This window comes from Rhipicephalus sanguineus, chromosome 7, assembly GCF_013339695.2.
Source record: "Rhipicephalus sanguineus isolate Rsan-2018 chromosome 7, BIME_Rsan_1.4, whole genome shotgun sequence".
NCBI lineage: Eukaryota > Metazoa > Arthropoda > Arachnida > Ixodida > Ixodidae > Rhipicephalus > Rhipicephalus sanguineus.
Window position 1 is genome coordinate 133,853,729 of NC_051182.1, and position 14,007 is coordinate 133,867,735.

At 45.5% G+C, this 14,007-nt stretch overlaps 1 protein-coding gene across 1 annotated transcript; it reads right to left on the reverse strand.

The window, feature by feature from the left end:
- Positions 1-1,167: 1,167 nt before the first annotated feature.
- On the reverse strand, positions 1,168-11,519 carry LOC119399989 (lysophosphatidylserine lipase ABHD12). Its single transcript, XM_037666895.2, has 4 exons — positions 11,410-11,519; positions 7,471-7,745; positions 5,256-5,460; positions 1,168-4,066 (listed from the first exon to the last, which is right to left on the reverse strand). Exons 2-4 carry the CDS (start codon positions 7,743-7,745, stop codon positions 3,413-3,415), a joined length of 1,134 nt encoding a protein of 377 aa, XP_037522823.1. The 5' UTR covers positions 11,410-11,519; the 3' UTR covers positions 1,168-3,412.
- Positions 11,520-14,007: the final 2,488 nt, after the last annotated feature.

Sequence of the window (14,007 nt, forward strand, 5' to 3'; positions counted from 1 at the left end):
GAACGCAGCGAATGGAACAGTTGCAAAACGTTCCAGACTTTGTCCCGTGCAGTTGGTATGGTCGTCTACTGCGAGCACCACAGTGACTAGGCATTTGTACGTGTCAAAGGTGAATTGACCAAGATGTGTTCAGGGTTTACGAGAGAGGGGGTGTGTATTAATGTCTAGACAAGCAAACAAAGACGAGTCTTTGCATCATCAGCAACAATCTGAGAGTATGACCAGGTATCCTGCCTTGCAAGTGTTCTATAACGCAATGGAGCACTACATTACTATACTATACAATAAAGGATTATACTATATGACACACGAGAACACCCAGATTTCTGCGATGCATAAACTTGCTTGCCTTCATTTTCATTCATGTTGCGATTATAGCTTTAATATTAGACCATAAAATGAAGATCAAAGTTATATTGCTCGAGCTTCGCGCCGATGTCGAGATGTAGGTACGTCAGAGTGATGTCCTATAGGGCAAAGAACTTTTTTTTTTTTTCAAGCTAAGCTAGTTACGACTCACACATTTCAGTGGTAGCGTTGTATGTAAAAAACTCAACGCCAGTGGGTGTACAGAGATGCAGCATTCGAAGGTGTGCCGGAGACATGCGTATTTGTATACGCCGTTTTCCAATAACCAATGCTCTCTCAATCATGGGCTTTTCGGAGATCAGGCGTTTCTGATATGGCAACCTGATCTTTTATCGAGATCACTTGTCATTTCAAGTTGCCATATTCCATTAGTGCCTGCATTGGAACGCATGACTGTCGTTGCCCGTAGTGTTGCGTTGCTTAGCACGTGGATGAAAGCCCAACTCCAAGGGTGGAGGAAGGAAAAAGGTACAGGGGGAGTATTGCGCAATGCCATAGAAAGAAAGGTACTAGTACATCAGGCACACGCACAGGCTAAGCTTCGCATGCCCCCGATAGGGCAAGTACTCCTGAATGTTTCTGTACTCTAGCCATGATGACTTGACAATGTAAACCATTTTGACCAATAAAAAACAATATACACACTAGAAGACAACATAAAAAATCCGACGTCATGGAGGGCTGATGTGGGAACGCCTTTTCTCGCTCACCGTGCATGACAAGCCAGTAACAGTTGCAGAAAAAAATAAACGTGCTTTGCTTTTGAGAAACGCTCAAAGCCACACAAGCGAGTACGTAAAAGTTGCAGCATTTTCTTTTATTAACTATTATACCAACACACTGCAAAAATATTTTTTTTTTCATTATTACATATAGCAAGTGTAAAACATTCATTTCACTGAAAGAGTAAACGTTCATTACGCTTGGCACACCCTCCTATAAGGCACTCCTCAAATAATTTGGTTAACGCCTATAGCTACCACCGTCCTAGTTTCAATATATCACCGAGTTGACACCCCACCCATGCAGTTAGCACTCCCATCACATTTCATAGGGCTTATGTATATTGTGTGAGCTACATACTCTGCTATGTACTAGTTAAAACGAAACAAATGTTGGTGTTCCAATTTCCCGAAGGCTTCTTTACAGTTCAGACTGTGTCAGATCCTATCGGCGCACAATACAATGCTAATGTGTTCCGATAGAAACGTCGCAATTTGACTGCAATAGACGGCGTTCAAAACCTGACGTCCAATGACAGAGTGACCGGCCATGGCAATCGATGCCGCCAGCAGAACATTGCCTCCGAGATCTGCATCTTCATGCATGGATCTAGAACAATGTCATTTGAGACACGGGTTTGAATCCCACCTATGTGTGACAAAAAAAAATGATACTGAACTAAATTTTGTCATCTTTCGTTATTCATACAAAACTAGTGTAAGATTTGCGTGTGCAAACCGGATAGACCCGTCGCTGCAGAAACTCAAAGTACAGTATGGTCTATTGTCAATAACAACACATAACGGCTAATAAAGCTAATTAGCTAGAACTTTTTCTCACGTTTATCGAAAGGAGCATCTGATGTAATTGCTGGACATACACTTACGCATAAGGAACAGATATGTGGGCTTTTATGCCACGTCTTGGTGGTAATACATGGCAGAATACTCACTAGACGCTCCCTTTCAAAATGGACCACATCATACAGGCATTGCTTCGATCCTAGAGCAATCTGCGAACACTCCCACAAAAGTAATGTATTGCGGTGCAACAAACAGTCACAACAAATGTGCCAACAAATCACTGCAGTGAGCTCAATGTACAATGCACCTGGGTGCAACATGTCAGCTACTCGCCTGAAGCATACCATACGCTTCAAGTATTAATCTCTTTCTTTGCCTAATAGCTTAACACATGCATGAGATGCCCGTACGAATATAGACACACCCAGATTCATTTCCATGAGCTAGTATAGATTCGGTTGAAACACTGCCACCAGCGGCAGTGTTGCGCAACGCCGCAACAACCTCAAAGACGACTAGTGTTTCGAGTAACCTGTACTCCTCACACAAACAGAGCTGCACAGGACTTTTGACAAACGTTGCCCACACGGGCTTTAGGCAAAGTTAAAAAGATACATCCCTCCGCTGCCACGTTCAACACATCCGCGCACATACTGTCTCGTGCAAAACACGCAGATTGCACAACAAGCGTGAACGGGATCACGAAGGCACTGACCAAAAATGCTACGTCTAGTGCAAGAAACGCGACACAGCCGATTGCCGGCACGTAAAACTCAGGGCCATAACACCTATGCATGAGCTTTGAACCTCCGAACACGCAAGTATAGAACGACGAGCCTAGTTGCGTCAAAACGCGTCTTTGCCACCTTGGAACCTGGTCTGCAAAACGCGTGTCATTCAGATGCTTACGCATGACATCAGCTTCAGCCCTACAACATGTTTACATGCAAGCTGCAAACAGTTGTCCCAAAAGTGGATCAATCTCCTTCTCTCTTTGGACTCGGGTGCGGTTCGCAGCAAGCATCACACCCGGTGTGGAATGAAAACACCAAAGTTAAACACCCTGCTTCACGATTCAAGATTCCAGTGTTGGTACGAATTACCATAGTAAAACACAACAATCCTTCAAGTTGTATTGAATTGATAGTGCAAAACTAACAGAGACCGAAGAAAGAACGGACCAGGACAAGCACAGTCTGTGAGTTTTGCGCTACGAAGTCAACACAACAGGAAACCAAACCAGCTCGCTCAAACGTCTACGCCACTAATGCAATCCTTGGTATCCAACGAGGCACTGCTGCTTAGCAAATTTGTGAAGTCTCTCGTGGGTGCAGCCGTGACAACCATACAAGCTTGTGGCGCAGAGATGCCAGGAATACTGGGCGCATCTGTTCCCACCACACATTGTCAAGTTAGTGAAAGCACGTTTGGTCCCGGATTGCAACCATAGCCTCCAACATGCTCATGGTGGTCAATGAATCATGGAGCACTACCACCAGCAGGTCGCCGATGGCACACTAAGGCCGCGCGTCGGTGACATTGAGTGCGAAGAACTTGGCCACAGTGGAAATCAGCTCCGGGTCGCGGTGCATGTGCTTGTGGCCATACCCTAATTGGCCGTCATAGGCGTGCAGCCGCAGAGGCGCCGCACCAGGCTGGTTCTGGCGAGCTTTGTGCAGGGCCTTGTGCAAGTTCTCGCCCAATGGAAATGGGACCGTTGCGTCATCGCGCGCGTGCAGCACTAAGACGGGCAGCTTGGGCGGAACGTGGCGGGCGCGGGCGGCGCTGTCGAACTGGACGACAGGGTCGTTCTTTAGGCTGTTGACGAAGGCGCACTCGAAGTAAGGCAGCCACCGGTAGGGCAGTGACAGTGGGTGCGTGGCGGCGACGTGGTGCAGGGCATCGAATGGGGCTTCGAGGACGAGACCCGCCGGTAGCGGCTCTCCGCGGCGGTGCAGCTCTTCCATGAGGCGCACAGCAACGCCGGTTCCCAGCGAGTGGCTCCACACGATCAGCGGCCGGCCTGCCGTGCGTGCCTGGAGCCAGCGCAGTGCGGTACGGGCATCCTGCGGTAGCGCCTCAGCAGAGGGTCCGGCCAAACCCGAGCCCGAGTCGGCGTAACCCCTGTAGTCGACTGCCAACACGTGTGCGTCCAGACGTCCAGTCAGCACCTGTGTACGGCCACATTTGTCAGTTTTTTCCTGCACTTACAGCAATCACGAAGTGACTTGCGCTTCGCAGGCCTAGGCCAGAAAGGCCATGTGTACACGAGCTCTGCGGAACGATCGCTTCATAAAATATGGTCTTGTCACTGATTAAGAATTAGGAAGGCATGACTCCAGACAAGGAGTGTTGCAGAAGGAAAATTCTTGTTTGGAACAGCTTTTTACTAAACCCAGGTGTGCAGATAAGCAAGAAAACATTTCCAATACAACCGATCAGCTGGCAGCTGTTAGAAACCCTTTGTCAAAGGATTTGCGAGTCACTTGAATGATACCTTTCAGGTAGTGCTACCACTACAATTTACATTTAACTAAAATTGTTCATGCAAGGCCGTATGACAAAAATTACAGATGAAGAAAAAAAGAAGGCAACACGTTAGTATAGGCAAAGGTGAAGATCGTGAGTGTATGAACAGTCGTGAGCAAAGTGCTTAATTCCGCTTTGTATAATGAAAAGGAGCAAAAACTGTGAATGTGCAATGCGATGCAGTGGTGAAATGAATAAGACCCAGCTGCAAGGCTCCACTTGTGCATCTACATACAGTCCGTCACAGTCCATTTAGCTACTACACACGAGTGCTCAGATTGGCCACCTCTTTCAGGCTCTAAGCTTGGACAATCTCACCCTGAACGATTTTCAAAAGGCATATGCGTGTGCATGCCTAGTTGCACCAGTACAAACACACGAGACTGGCACATTTTCCTTTGTAAATTAACATTTACTATTTTCTTGCCCAGATTTTACACGTTTCACATTCATCACGTATGGGGAAAGTCCCTTGAACATTCTTTGACAAAATGACCCAATTCCTGCACTACTTAAACGTTAAACATTGCTGATAAAGTCACCATTGGTTAATCTGTCCACAGTTTGCTTTCAACAAAATCTACGTCTTTCTAGTGAGTGGATAAAAGGGCTGTTGGTTGGCAAGGTGCGTACTTAACTTTTGGAAGATTCACACGCCTACAGTGATTAACAATTCACCACTGATTACATGGACAAAGACAGCGGCACGGCATGAATCGATGGCAAGGACAGATATGGTAACGAAATTGTAGCCTCTTTTAACGGTGCAAGTCATTTTATGAACTCGAACTGAGAATCGATGAACGCCCTGTTTCAAGTGCTAGTTAATACCTTGTAGAGGCTAACACGGTGCCCACCGGCCCGGGAGCCACCATTTCCGTGCAAGTACAGCACCACGGGCCTCTTGTCGTGCGCAAACCAGTCCTGGTCTAGCTTGTCACAGCCTAGCCGATCCACAGAAGAAGCTGGAGGAATGTGCCAGGCTCCGAGCCGCAGGCCTGCCTCCTCGGAGTCCAGGTAAAAGTTGTGCGCGCACCTGCAAAGCATACACGCAGTCCAGTTACTCATGAGCGCTGGCATTAGGGCAAGTTGGCATATGAAGACATATCGAGATGAAAAAGAAATGCTTTTAACAGGCGAAAAAAGTACAGACTGTGTCTAAGACATGGCATCTGTGACGCACTTTTGGCTCCGTAAATGCTTCCGGCCCATGCTGTTGGCAAAACTGCGGCTTTTGAGATCAGCTTCTCTTGTCCGGTGAGCCATCATTCGGGCTTGGATTCGGACACCATTCATAGACACGTTCCTTAACCAAGAAAGAAATTGTAACAGCGCTTCTTGGCAAGCGACAATCGTTTCGATGGTATGCGTGCAGGCTTTATGGAAGCTGTAGGGAGTACATTACCATTGGCTGTTCGCTTGTTTCGATAAGTTGGGAATGACTGCAAGAGTGATGTCATGCTGCTGGGATTTTGGCCAGCAAGAGAACCAAGACAAAGCAGTTTAAGTGTAGCTGGATGAAGGTCTAACAAAAATCTCTAGAGATCGTCATCATTTATACATCTTCCTCATTTGTATACATCATCATCGGTGGGACGACTCCACCTTCGCCGCCGTAGCTAAAACTCGGCAGTTCCTCATAAGTGGTGGACGCGTGACACAATGTGAACAGTACGCAGATAAGGTAAAGCAAAGCACCCCACACGGTGAAACAAACTCAACACGTATCTCAACACGCACCAAAAGCGAAGTCTGAAAGAAAAATGTACGATACGGCAGCCATTCAACATAGAATTCCCTCGGCAGACCAGTCAGGTAAGTAATGGGGACCCTTAAAGGGACACTGAAGGCAAATATTAAATTGACGTGGACTGTTGAAATAGAGTTCCAGAAACCTCATAGTGCTTCTTTCATGCCAAGGAAATGCTTAGTTTGAAGGAAAATCACATTTTGGTTGTCCGCATACCATTCGCACAATTCAAACCGCTCGCCACCGAGAACGGCATTCTGACGTGTCATTCGCCATGCCTGCACTGCCTGACAGCTGGCGCAGTGGAGCAAGGGGATTTAGCAGAGCACAGCCTGGCGAGAACGGAAGTTGCGCCATTCTCAAGGGTAACGTCAAGTTCGTTTTTTGCCTGAATCGGACTAAAATGCAGAAGTTTTACTTTATTTTGTCTTGTAATGCAATGAGATGTTCTTTTTGTCATGAGTATGTTGAGTACTTGCGATTAATTGTACTGAGGCCCAACTATATGATCGGGCTTGAGTTCCAGAATGTCCAACTGGTGGTGCAAATAGTGTCCTGCATTTAGCTTAATTTCTTGATTACTAAAGCCCTGCTGTGTATAATATTAACATTTTAGACGTTCTCAAGCACTGGCCTTTCACTACGACATTATATGTTATTCGGTGTCAGTGGGACTTTAAATAGGCAGTTCACAGATTCAATGAATCTAACTCGCATGCTGCTCACAATGGAAGAATAACCCTTTGAGACGCTTTGTACACAATGGTGTACACCACTTGTTCTTGCTAGTTGTGTCGACTAGTGGCAAAGAAAATGCAAGATGCATTGATTTTTTGATGCATTGAACCTCCTGTCTAACAAATGTGCCTTCATTTGACTTCATTTTGCAGTGTACTGTTGAATATAGTCACTTTGGTGAACAAAGGTACGACGAGTAGTTTGACGCGCCACTTCCCACGAGCCACGACAAAAGCATAATGTTTCTTTGCTCAAAATGAACACAACCAAAAACAAATTTCCACTGCATTTCTAGCCTGAGATTTGATTCCGCTTATGCAAAAACAGAGCATGGGTGACTTCCGGATAAATAGACATTTAATTACAATTTAATTAGGATTAATTACTACAACACAAATAAACCAACGTATTATGACATTATTTTCGTTAAAATTGAACATCAAGTGCCTTGAAATATTGTTGTGGCAATTTGACGCATTTACAGACAGTTCTCCAGAGGTGGCATCTGAAATGGCTAAGAAAAGAAACAATTTTTTTTTTAACCGACAGTTGTCACACCTGAGGTCGTATGATCTGGGGTCGTTCAGGCGAGGGAAAGGCGGCAGGTTGACGAAGGTGAGGAAGACGGTTTTGTGTCGGATCCAGGGCGACACGTAGAACACGGCAGGCGCTATGACAAGGATCCCGATGGCTGTCAACACCAGAAGTAGTAGAAGCACAGACAGCGTGCTGCGATGCTTCCGTTTTGGGGGCGCGCGTGTCTGCCTCTCATCATCCTTTTGCGGTGGCGTTCCGGCCGCATTCGACGTGGTGGTGCCTCGCCAGCGCAGCATCTGTACAACAGTGAGATTCCGGACGTTGCTGCACATCATGTACCACAGCGTATCCACATTGTCAGGATTATCTTACGCACCACATTTTAAATATCGCCTGAATATTGTCAGGACTCTTCGCGCACATCACGTTATGCAGCCAGAACTGCAGTATATACACACTGTTGCGACTCTCTATGTACTGCACATTACACATAACATAGCTTAAACCCTTACACAACTTACACATAATAATGAACTTCACAGCGCACAATGAAAACTGAAATTTCTAAATTGTTGAGATTCTCCATGTACTTCACGTTACAAATCGCAAAATCCAGGCGTTGCATGCATTCCATGTATATGGCACGTTATTCAGCTAGAATTGTAGCATCTGCCCATTGCTGGGACTTTCCCCACAACTGCACATTAAATAAACTTCTGCACATTGTTGACATTACTTTCACATATTACAGAGAGAAAATTATAACGTCTACACGACATTGAGACTCCCTATGTACTGCACATTATCGAAATTCTTTATGTACTGTACATAACGCAATTCACAACATGTTTATGCATTTTAGGAAATAGCCATTGCTGGCAGGTGTACGGTCCAGTGATGTAGTGCACAGTGACAACGATCAAGTTAATTTCAATGTTTCGACCGGAGATTAGCATTACCAAAAATGTGCTTTTCAACGTGGATGCAACTGCACATATATGTACAAACATACCAACACACTAACGTGCAATACTTTCACGAAGGCAGGACCACCTCACGGTTAAACGTTAATGAAGCTAAGTTTCCCGGTTCTGTCATCTTCCCTAACTGCATATTCCACTGGGTTCATTAAGCTTTGTTTTTAAATACATATCACTAGGGGTTTATGTTGACAGGAAAATTTGCAATAAAGGTAGATTCCCAATCGATACATTAACACAAATTATAGTTCATTTAGTACACCTTAAGGGCCCAAAGGCATCACATTAGCATTATATATTATATATATATATATATATATATATATATATATACACACACACACACACACACACACATCTTTGTATGAGAGAGATAGAGAACATAAGGTAGAAAATCAGGGGCCCATTCTTGTTATAGCCCAACTATACGAGGCCAAATTATAATGAAATCAAGGAAAGCATAGAGGGAGAATCATTTGCACTTAAATCTGAAATAAAGAAGTGGCCCATGAAAGTGAAAGGAAAAAAAAAAGAAAACATGCCCCATTAACAGGAACTAAAAAGGAAATAAAGCCTGCCAATAAGAACTGAAAGAACGACTTTCTGCGGGTGGCAAGTTATTCTCTCAACTCTTGGTAAAATCCTTTTTATTAAGCCGATAAATTGCACGTGAGCAATGCAGTAGATTGTCCACCATGCAAGAAAGTGCCCGACAAGCGCCTATATCTCAGACATGGTGGAAGAGATAAGATAGGCGGCATATTAGAGTGCGCCTAAATCGAGCTGAAAAGAAGGCACGCGCCCCAATGTCTTTCATGTTACCTCGGTGCAACGTGACGCAACTGAGTGCAGATATGGTGATTGAAGAAAAGCCTCGTTGCATATGCAACCCAATGTTGCATGTACCAAGAGCAGATGGTGTTCAGAAAAAGAAAAAAGCTCAGTGTTTCCACAACATCGGGATAAGAGGTTAAAGATTTTTCTGAGACTTCAAACAGCAGCCATGCAGAAGCGCTTATTATGTTTTAGTTTTTGTACACCTAGATCCCAGTTTTAGTTGACGACTCGACAAGTACTAACAAGGTGTCTAAGAAAAATGTGATAACTCGCCTTTTCAGATTTACCGCTTTCTTTTACCACGTGCTGAATAACGAGACAGGCAAACAGATATGTACTTCAAAGATGGACAATTATAAATGTCACTTAATAACAATACTGCGAGTTATGGTATTTTTTTTTTATAACAAGGGAGATCTGAGAGCAAACGAGGATGAAGGAAAAAAAAATGCACCTCAAACATTTGCACTGTGTTTTTTCCCTTGGTCCTTGTCTCATTCTAGCACAAAAGTTTTGATGTGGTATTAATACTACATCAAAACAATAATTATTGTTGACGAAGTTAAATTTATCAAGGCTGCAGAGCAAAATCTGAGCTAAATTTTAACAACGAAGGGTCCTTTAATACACGTCAAAATGTTAAATGCTCTTGCATCTTCTTGTTTTTCACTAGGACCTTATCAGAATGCTTTTACCAATACGAAACATGTTATCCGACCTAGATAAATTGCCGATTTACTTATACCTGCCTAGAGTAATGTTTTTGTCAAACATAAAATCTACAATTTCTTTCGCAAAAGTCGTCTCGACAAACGTGAAAGCACTGACTTTTTGAAGCAAAAAGGTGCAAGCAGGCATACGATGCACACGTCACGTGAGAATTTGTACGTACTTCTATGGTGGCTGATCTAGGCAATCAGCACAAACAAAAGGACACAATATATACTGTCCAAAATAGAAAATGAAGACAATTAGGTGTCATCACGTAGCGTTTCTCTTCGTTTGCCAATGCAATCAGTATTCCTGACGCGAGCATTCTTCAACACAATAGTTCCGATACGCAAGCACAGCTGCACACTACGCTATTTGCCAACAAAGCTGACACGATGCAAAGGTTCAGAAACGCAATTTTATGGCTGACAGTTCGATGACTCCATTCACTTCCTGGGGAAAGAGGACAGATTAGGGGGAAGATCGCTTAACATCGCCACGTTTGCTGCCTCAAAAAAATGTTGTGGAAAAGAGCAGTGCATCTTAAAATTTCATGCGCTTAGTATTACAATAGGGGCTAGCACACTGTTGGGATCAGAAATAATTAGAGGTCAGAGGTTCTCGTCATGTGACATGTGAGTCACTCCCATAAATCAAAGCCAGAGTTTTGTCATGCATGCCGCATTCTGTCATGCAAAGGGCAAGCAAAGAAATAAATGAAGATACTTAGTCGCGTGAATTTTGTACAGATGCTCAACAGGTGTTTCTCGCAAAGCATATCGAAATTGCGTTAGTTACTATGTTTCGTTGATTTCTTCCCCTTTCTTTCGGGTGCATGACTATGCTGCTTGCTTTGTAAACTTCAAATCAATGCCACGATCGCATTTTATTTTCCTCCCTTAATTTCGCCAAGCTTTGTCGATATCACGTGAGTCGAATCAGCGTGACCAACGGGTGCACAATATGCGCAAAGTCTGTGGCGAAAATTATAGTAGCAAGCTTGTACTTATTCGCGTCGGACAGCGCCAGCTCACACGCTGTCCCATTGTTTTACACGCACAAACAGCGCGCCTGGCTGCTGCTTTCCTTTTTTGTATTTTGTGCTAGAGCCTTTCATCCGACAGCGTCTAGCTCAGACCTTGAGAAGGCGCTAGTCAGAGCGCGCTTCGTATAACACTCTACGCATGCATGACGCAAGATTCCGAGAACAATCGCGTCTCGCATCCCACGAGGAAGTTGCTGTTGAGAATGGTACTACCTCAGCACCTCCCCTGTTGAGAATGACGCAAGCTTCAGCTGACCGCCGCAGGGAGGGAGAGCGCGATGGTGTACCACCGACCACCGAGCAACTAGTGGTTAGCGACGACGCTGTGCTGCACGGCGTTTTGCGGTGCCGTACAACGCGAGTGATCACGCGACCTTTTAAACTCACCTTCTCGCGCAAATGTCGAGTTCGGCGGGGTCAGGCCAGTCGGGCACGCTTTGGAATCGAGGAAAGTCGCGTGCCGCGCACTACTTTACTGCACAAGTGACAACGCCTCCAAGGTATATGTAAACTGGTAGCGTAACTTCCGTAGAAGCCCACGTGTCAAGCCGGTGGCTAGTTGTTGCAACAGTCGCCATCTATGTGAGGAGGGGACAAACAGAATTAAAAAAGAAAAGAAAAAGATGACGTCACAACCGGAAGCGGAAATGGCGTCACGTTTTAACGCGATGGGCGCGAAATTATGAAATTTTTTGACAGGACGCCGCTTCTTACTTTTTTTTTATAGCTGCATGTTCTTTTTCTTATTACTATGACGGCTCCATAATGGAAGCCTGCAAGATAACGGGAAGACAAAAAGACAGATTTGATAAATAAGGTGTATATTATTGGCGAAATATTGCAGTTGAACAGGATATTACCCCAAAATATATAACACAGAAATCAGAAGTAGCATAACAATTCAACGTGCACACTGTGATGGTGTAATGTGGGCCCAGGATCCGAAATAATTCAACCGGTAGTCAGGTGATTCTGTACACACAACACAGACTTTAACACAACCGATAACTCTGACGATTCATACACAACACACTACAGCATTCCTTATTTACATCCTAAACGTCCTACGCGCCTCGCACACAAACTGTCCTACTCGCCGTTATGAACTGTTGCCGCTGCGGCGAGGTCGGTCGTCACTGGTACTCCTTGGGCAGTCAACAGTCACGCTGCCTTGACCGTGGCGAGGTGGTAGTGGTGGTGATGATGGCACTGCAGGCCGGTAGATCACCAGGCCACTGCAGTGCAGGTTAGCTTGCCCGTCGCCAACATGAGCCGCGGCCACCTCGTGACACCACTCCGGCCCCAGGACCTCAGGCCAGGAACAGACTAGGCTGCCGGTCTCTGTGTCAGCACCGGGCACAGAGCGGGAATCAGGCTCACCAGGTCCACATGGCTGCCGGACGCCTGGTTAAGCGATGTTGCGACCCGAACCGCCGACCAGCGGCTGCCGTTCCAACCGTGTCGCGCTCCAACTCCTCGAGCCGCACGCCCCGCTCGCGCTTCCTTTTCGTCGTCTTCCCCTCCAAGGCGTACCGCAGAGCAGAACTGTCGTTCCCTCTTCGCCCCGTCACGGGCCACACAATCCACATCATCACACACACAAACCTTAGCGCAGCGTTTCTTCGCGTAGCGTGGCGGACTCATCGTCCCGAAGGGCGACAGCACGCCGGCCGTGCGCTGGCAAAACACAGTCACTGAAACGGTTCCCGATGGCTGCGATGGGCTATATTACCTTCTGCCAAGTACCACGACTAGAAACAACGGTTATGCGAGGAAATATCTACGGACGACAGGCACAAACCTACTGCGCAAAAACGAGCGACGCCAAATGCATCTCAAAATGAGCAAAACCGTTGGCCCATGTTACCAGACTGCCTGCATGTGCCCGCTGTTTCTGAAAATAAACGAAAAAAATTGGCCCCTCAACTACATACCCATGACTGAAGTTTTATTAAAGTAATCTACTAATTTAATTCGTGACAAATACATTTAAAACTAATGAAAATAAACGCTTAATTAATTTTTTGTTTTCATTATTTGTCCCCCCCTCACCTAGTAGCGCTTTAATCGTCACGCGGGTGTTGATGTTTGTCGCAATAGGTTTCCGACCACTTTTCGTTCCGACTTTCGCGACCTATTTAGATTGACCTTGACGCCTCCACCACCAGCAGACAACTCTCGATTACTACTCTCGACGACAGCAGCAGCGGAGGATGATAATGATGATGATAGTAGATTCGTATTATGGGGGATTTCCGCCTCCACGATTCGTATGATCAGACTGTAGATCAGACTCTGGTATGATCCATCAGTGACCGGCACCACCGGCACTGAGGGGTACTCAAAACGGAAGGTGGTCCTCGATACCAACCAACCAACTCTACCGGTGTTTGATGCCTGAAAAATGTGCGATCGTGTCGTGTTGATTGATCTACTTTCCGTTCGTGTTCACGCGCAAAGGGTGTGCTGCCTTCGTTGTTGAGAACGAAGGCGGGAAGAACCACCGAGCGAGCAGTTCCTGGAACGCCTTTAATAAACGTGTGAACGCAAACGACTCGGCCATTTATGCTTGATTGATTAAAACACCATCGTACTTTGCGCATGTTGTGAATAAAACTTGACTTGACAGAGTCTATTTGTTTTTATGCACGTTCGAGGAGGAAGAAGCAGCGCCTGCTTGAAGAACCATATAGTTATTTATTGCAGAGAAAATATATTATTAAGAGCATAGCCATGTTGCCATTCACTCACGAATTGCCGTGTTGGGTCGGTTTATTGAAATCGTGTCCAAAGCATCGAACCGAAGCAAAAGATGAGTTTCACTTGCAGCACGAATAACCGAGTCGTGCAGGCGTTTTCCAGGAGGGCTTTCTTTTTTATAATCTCGCGCAGCTGCGCAACATTTTCGCAGCTGGCGGCATACTCTACGAGCATCACGGAAAAAAAATAATAATAAAACCGCGCCAAACCGCTCTTTGTAGGGGC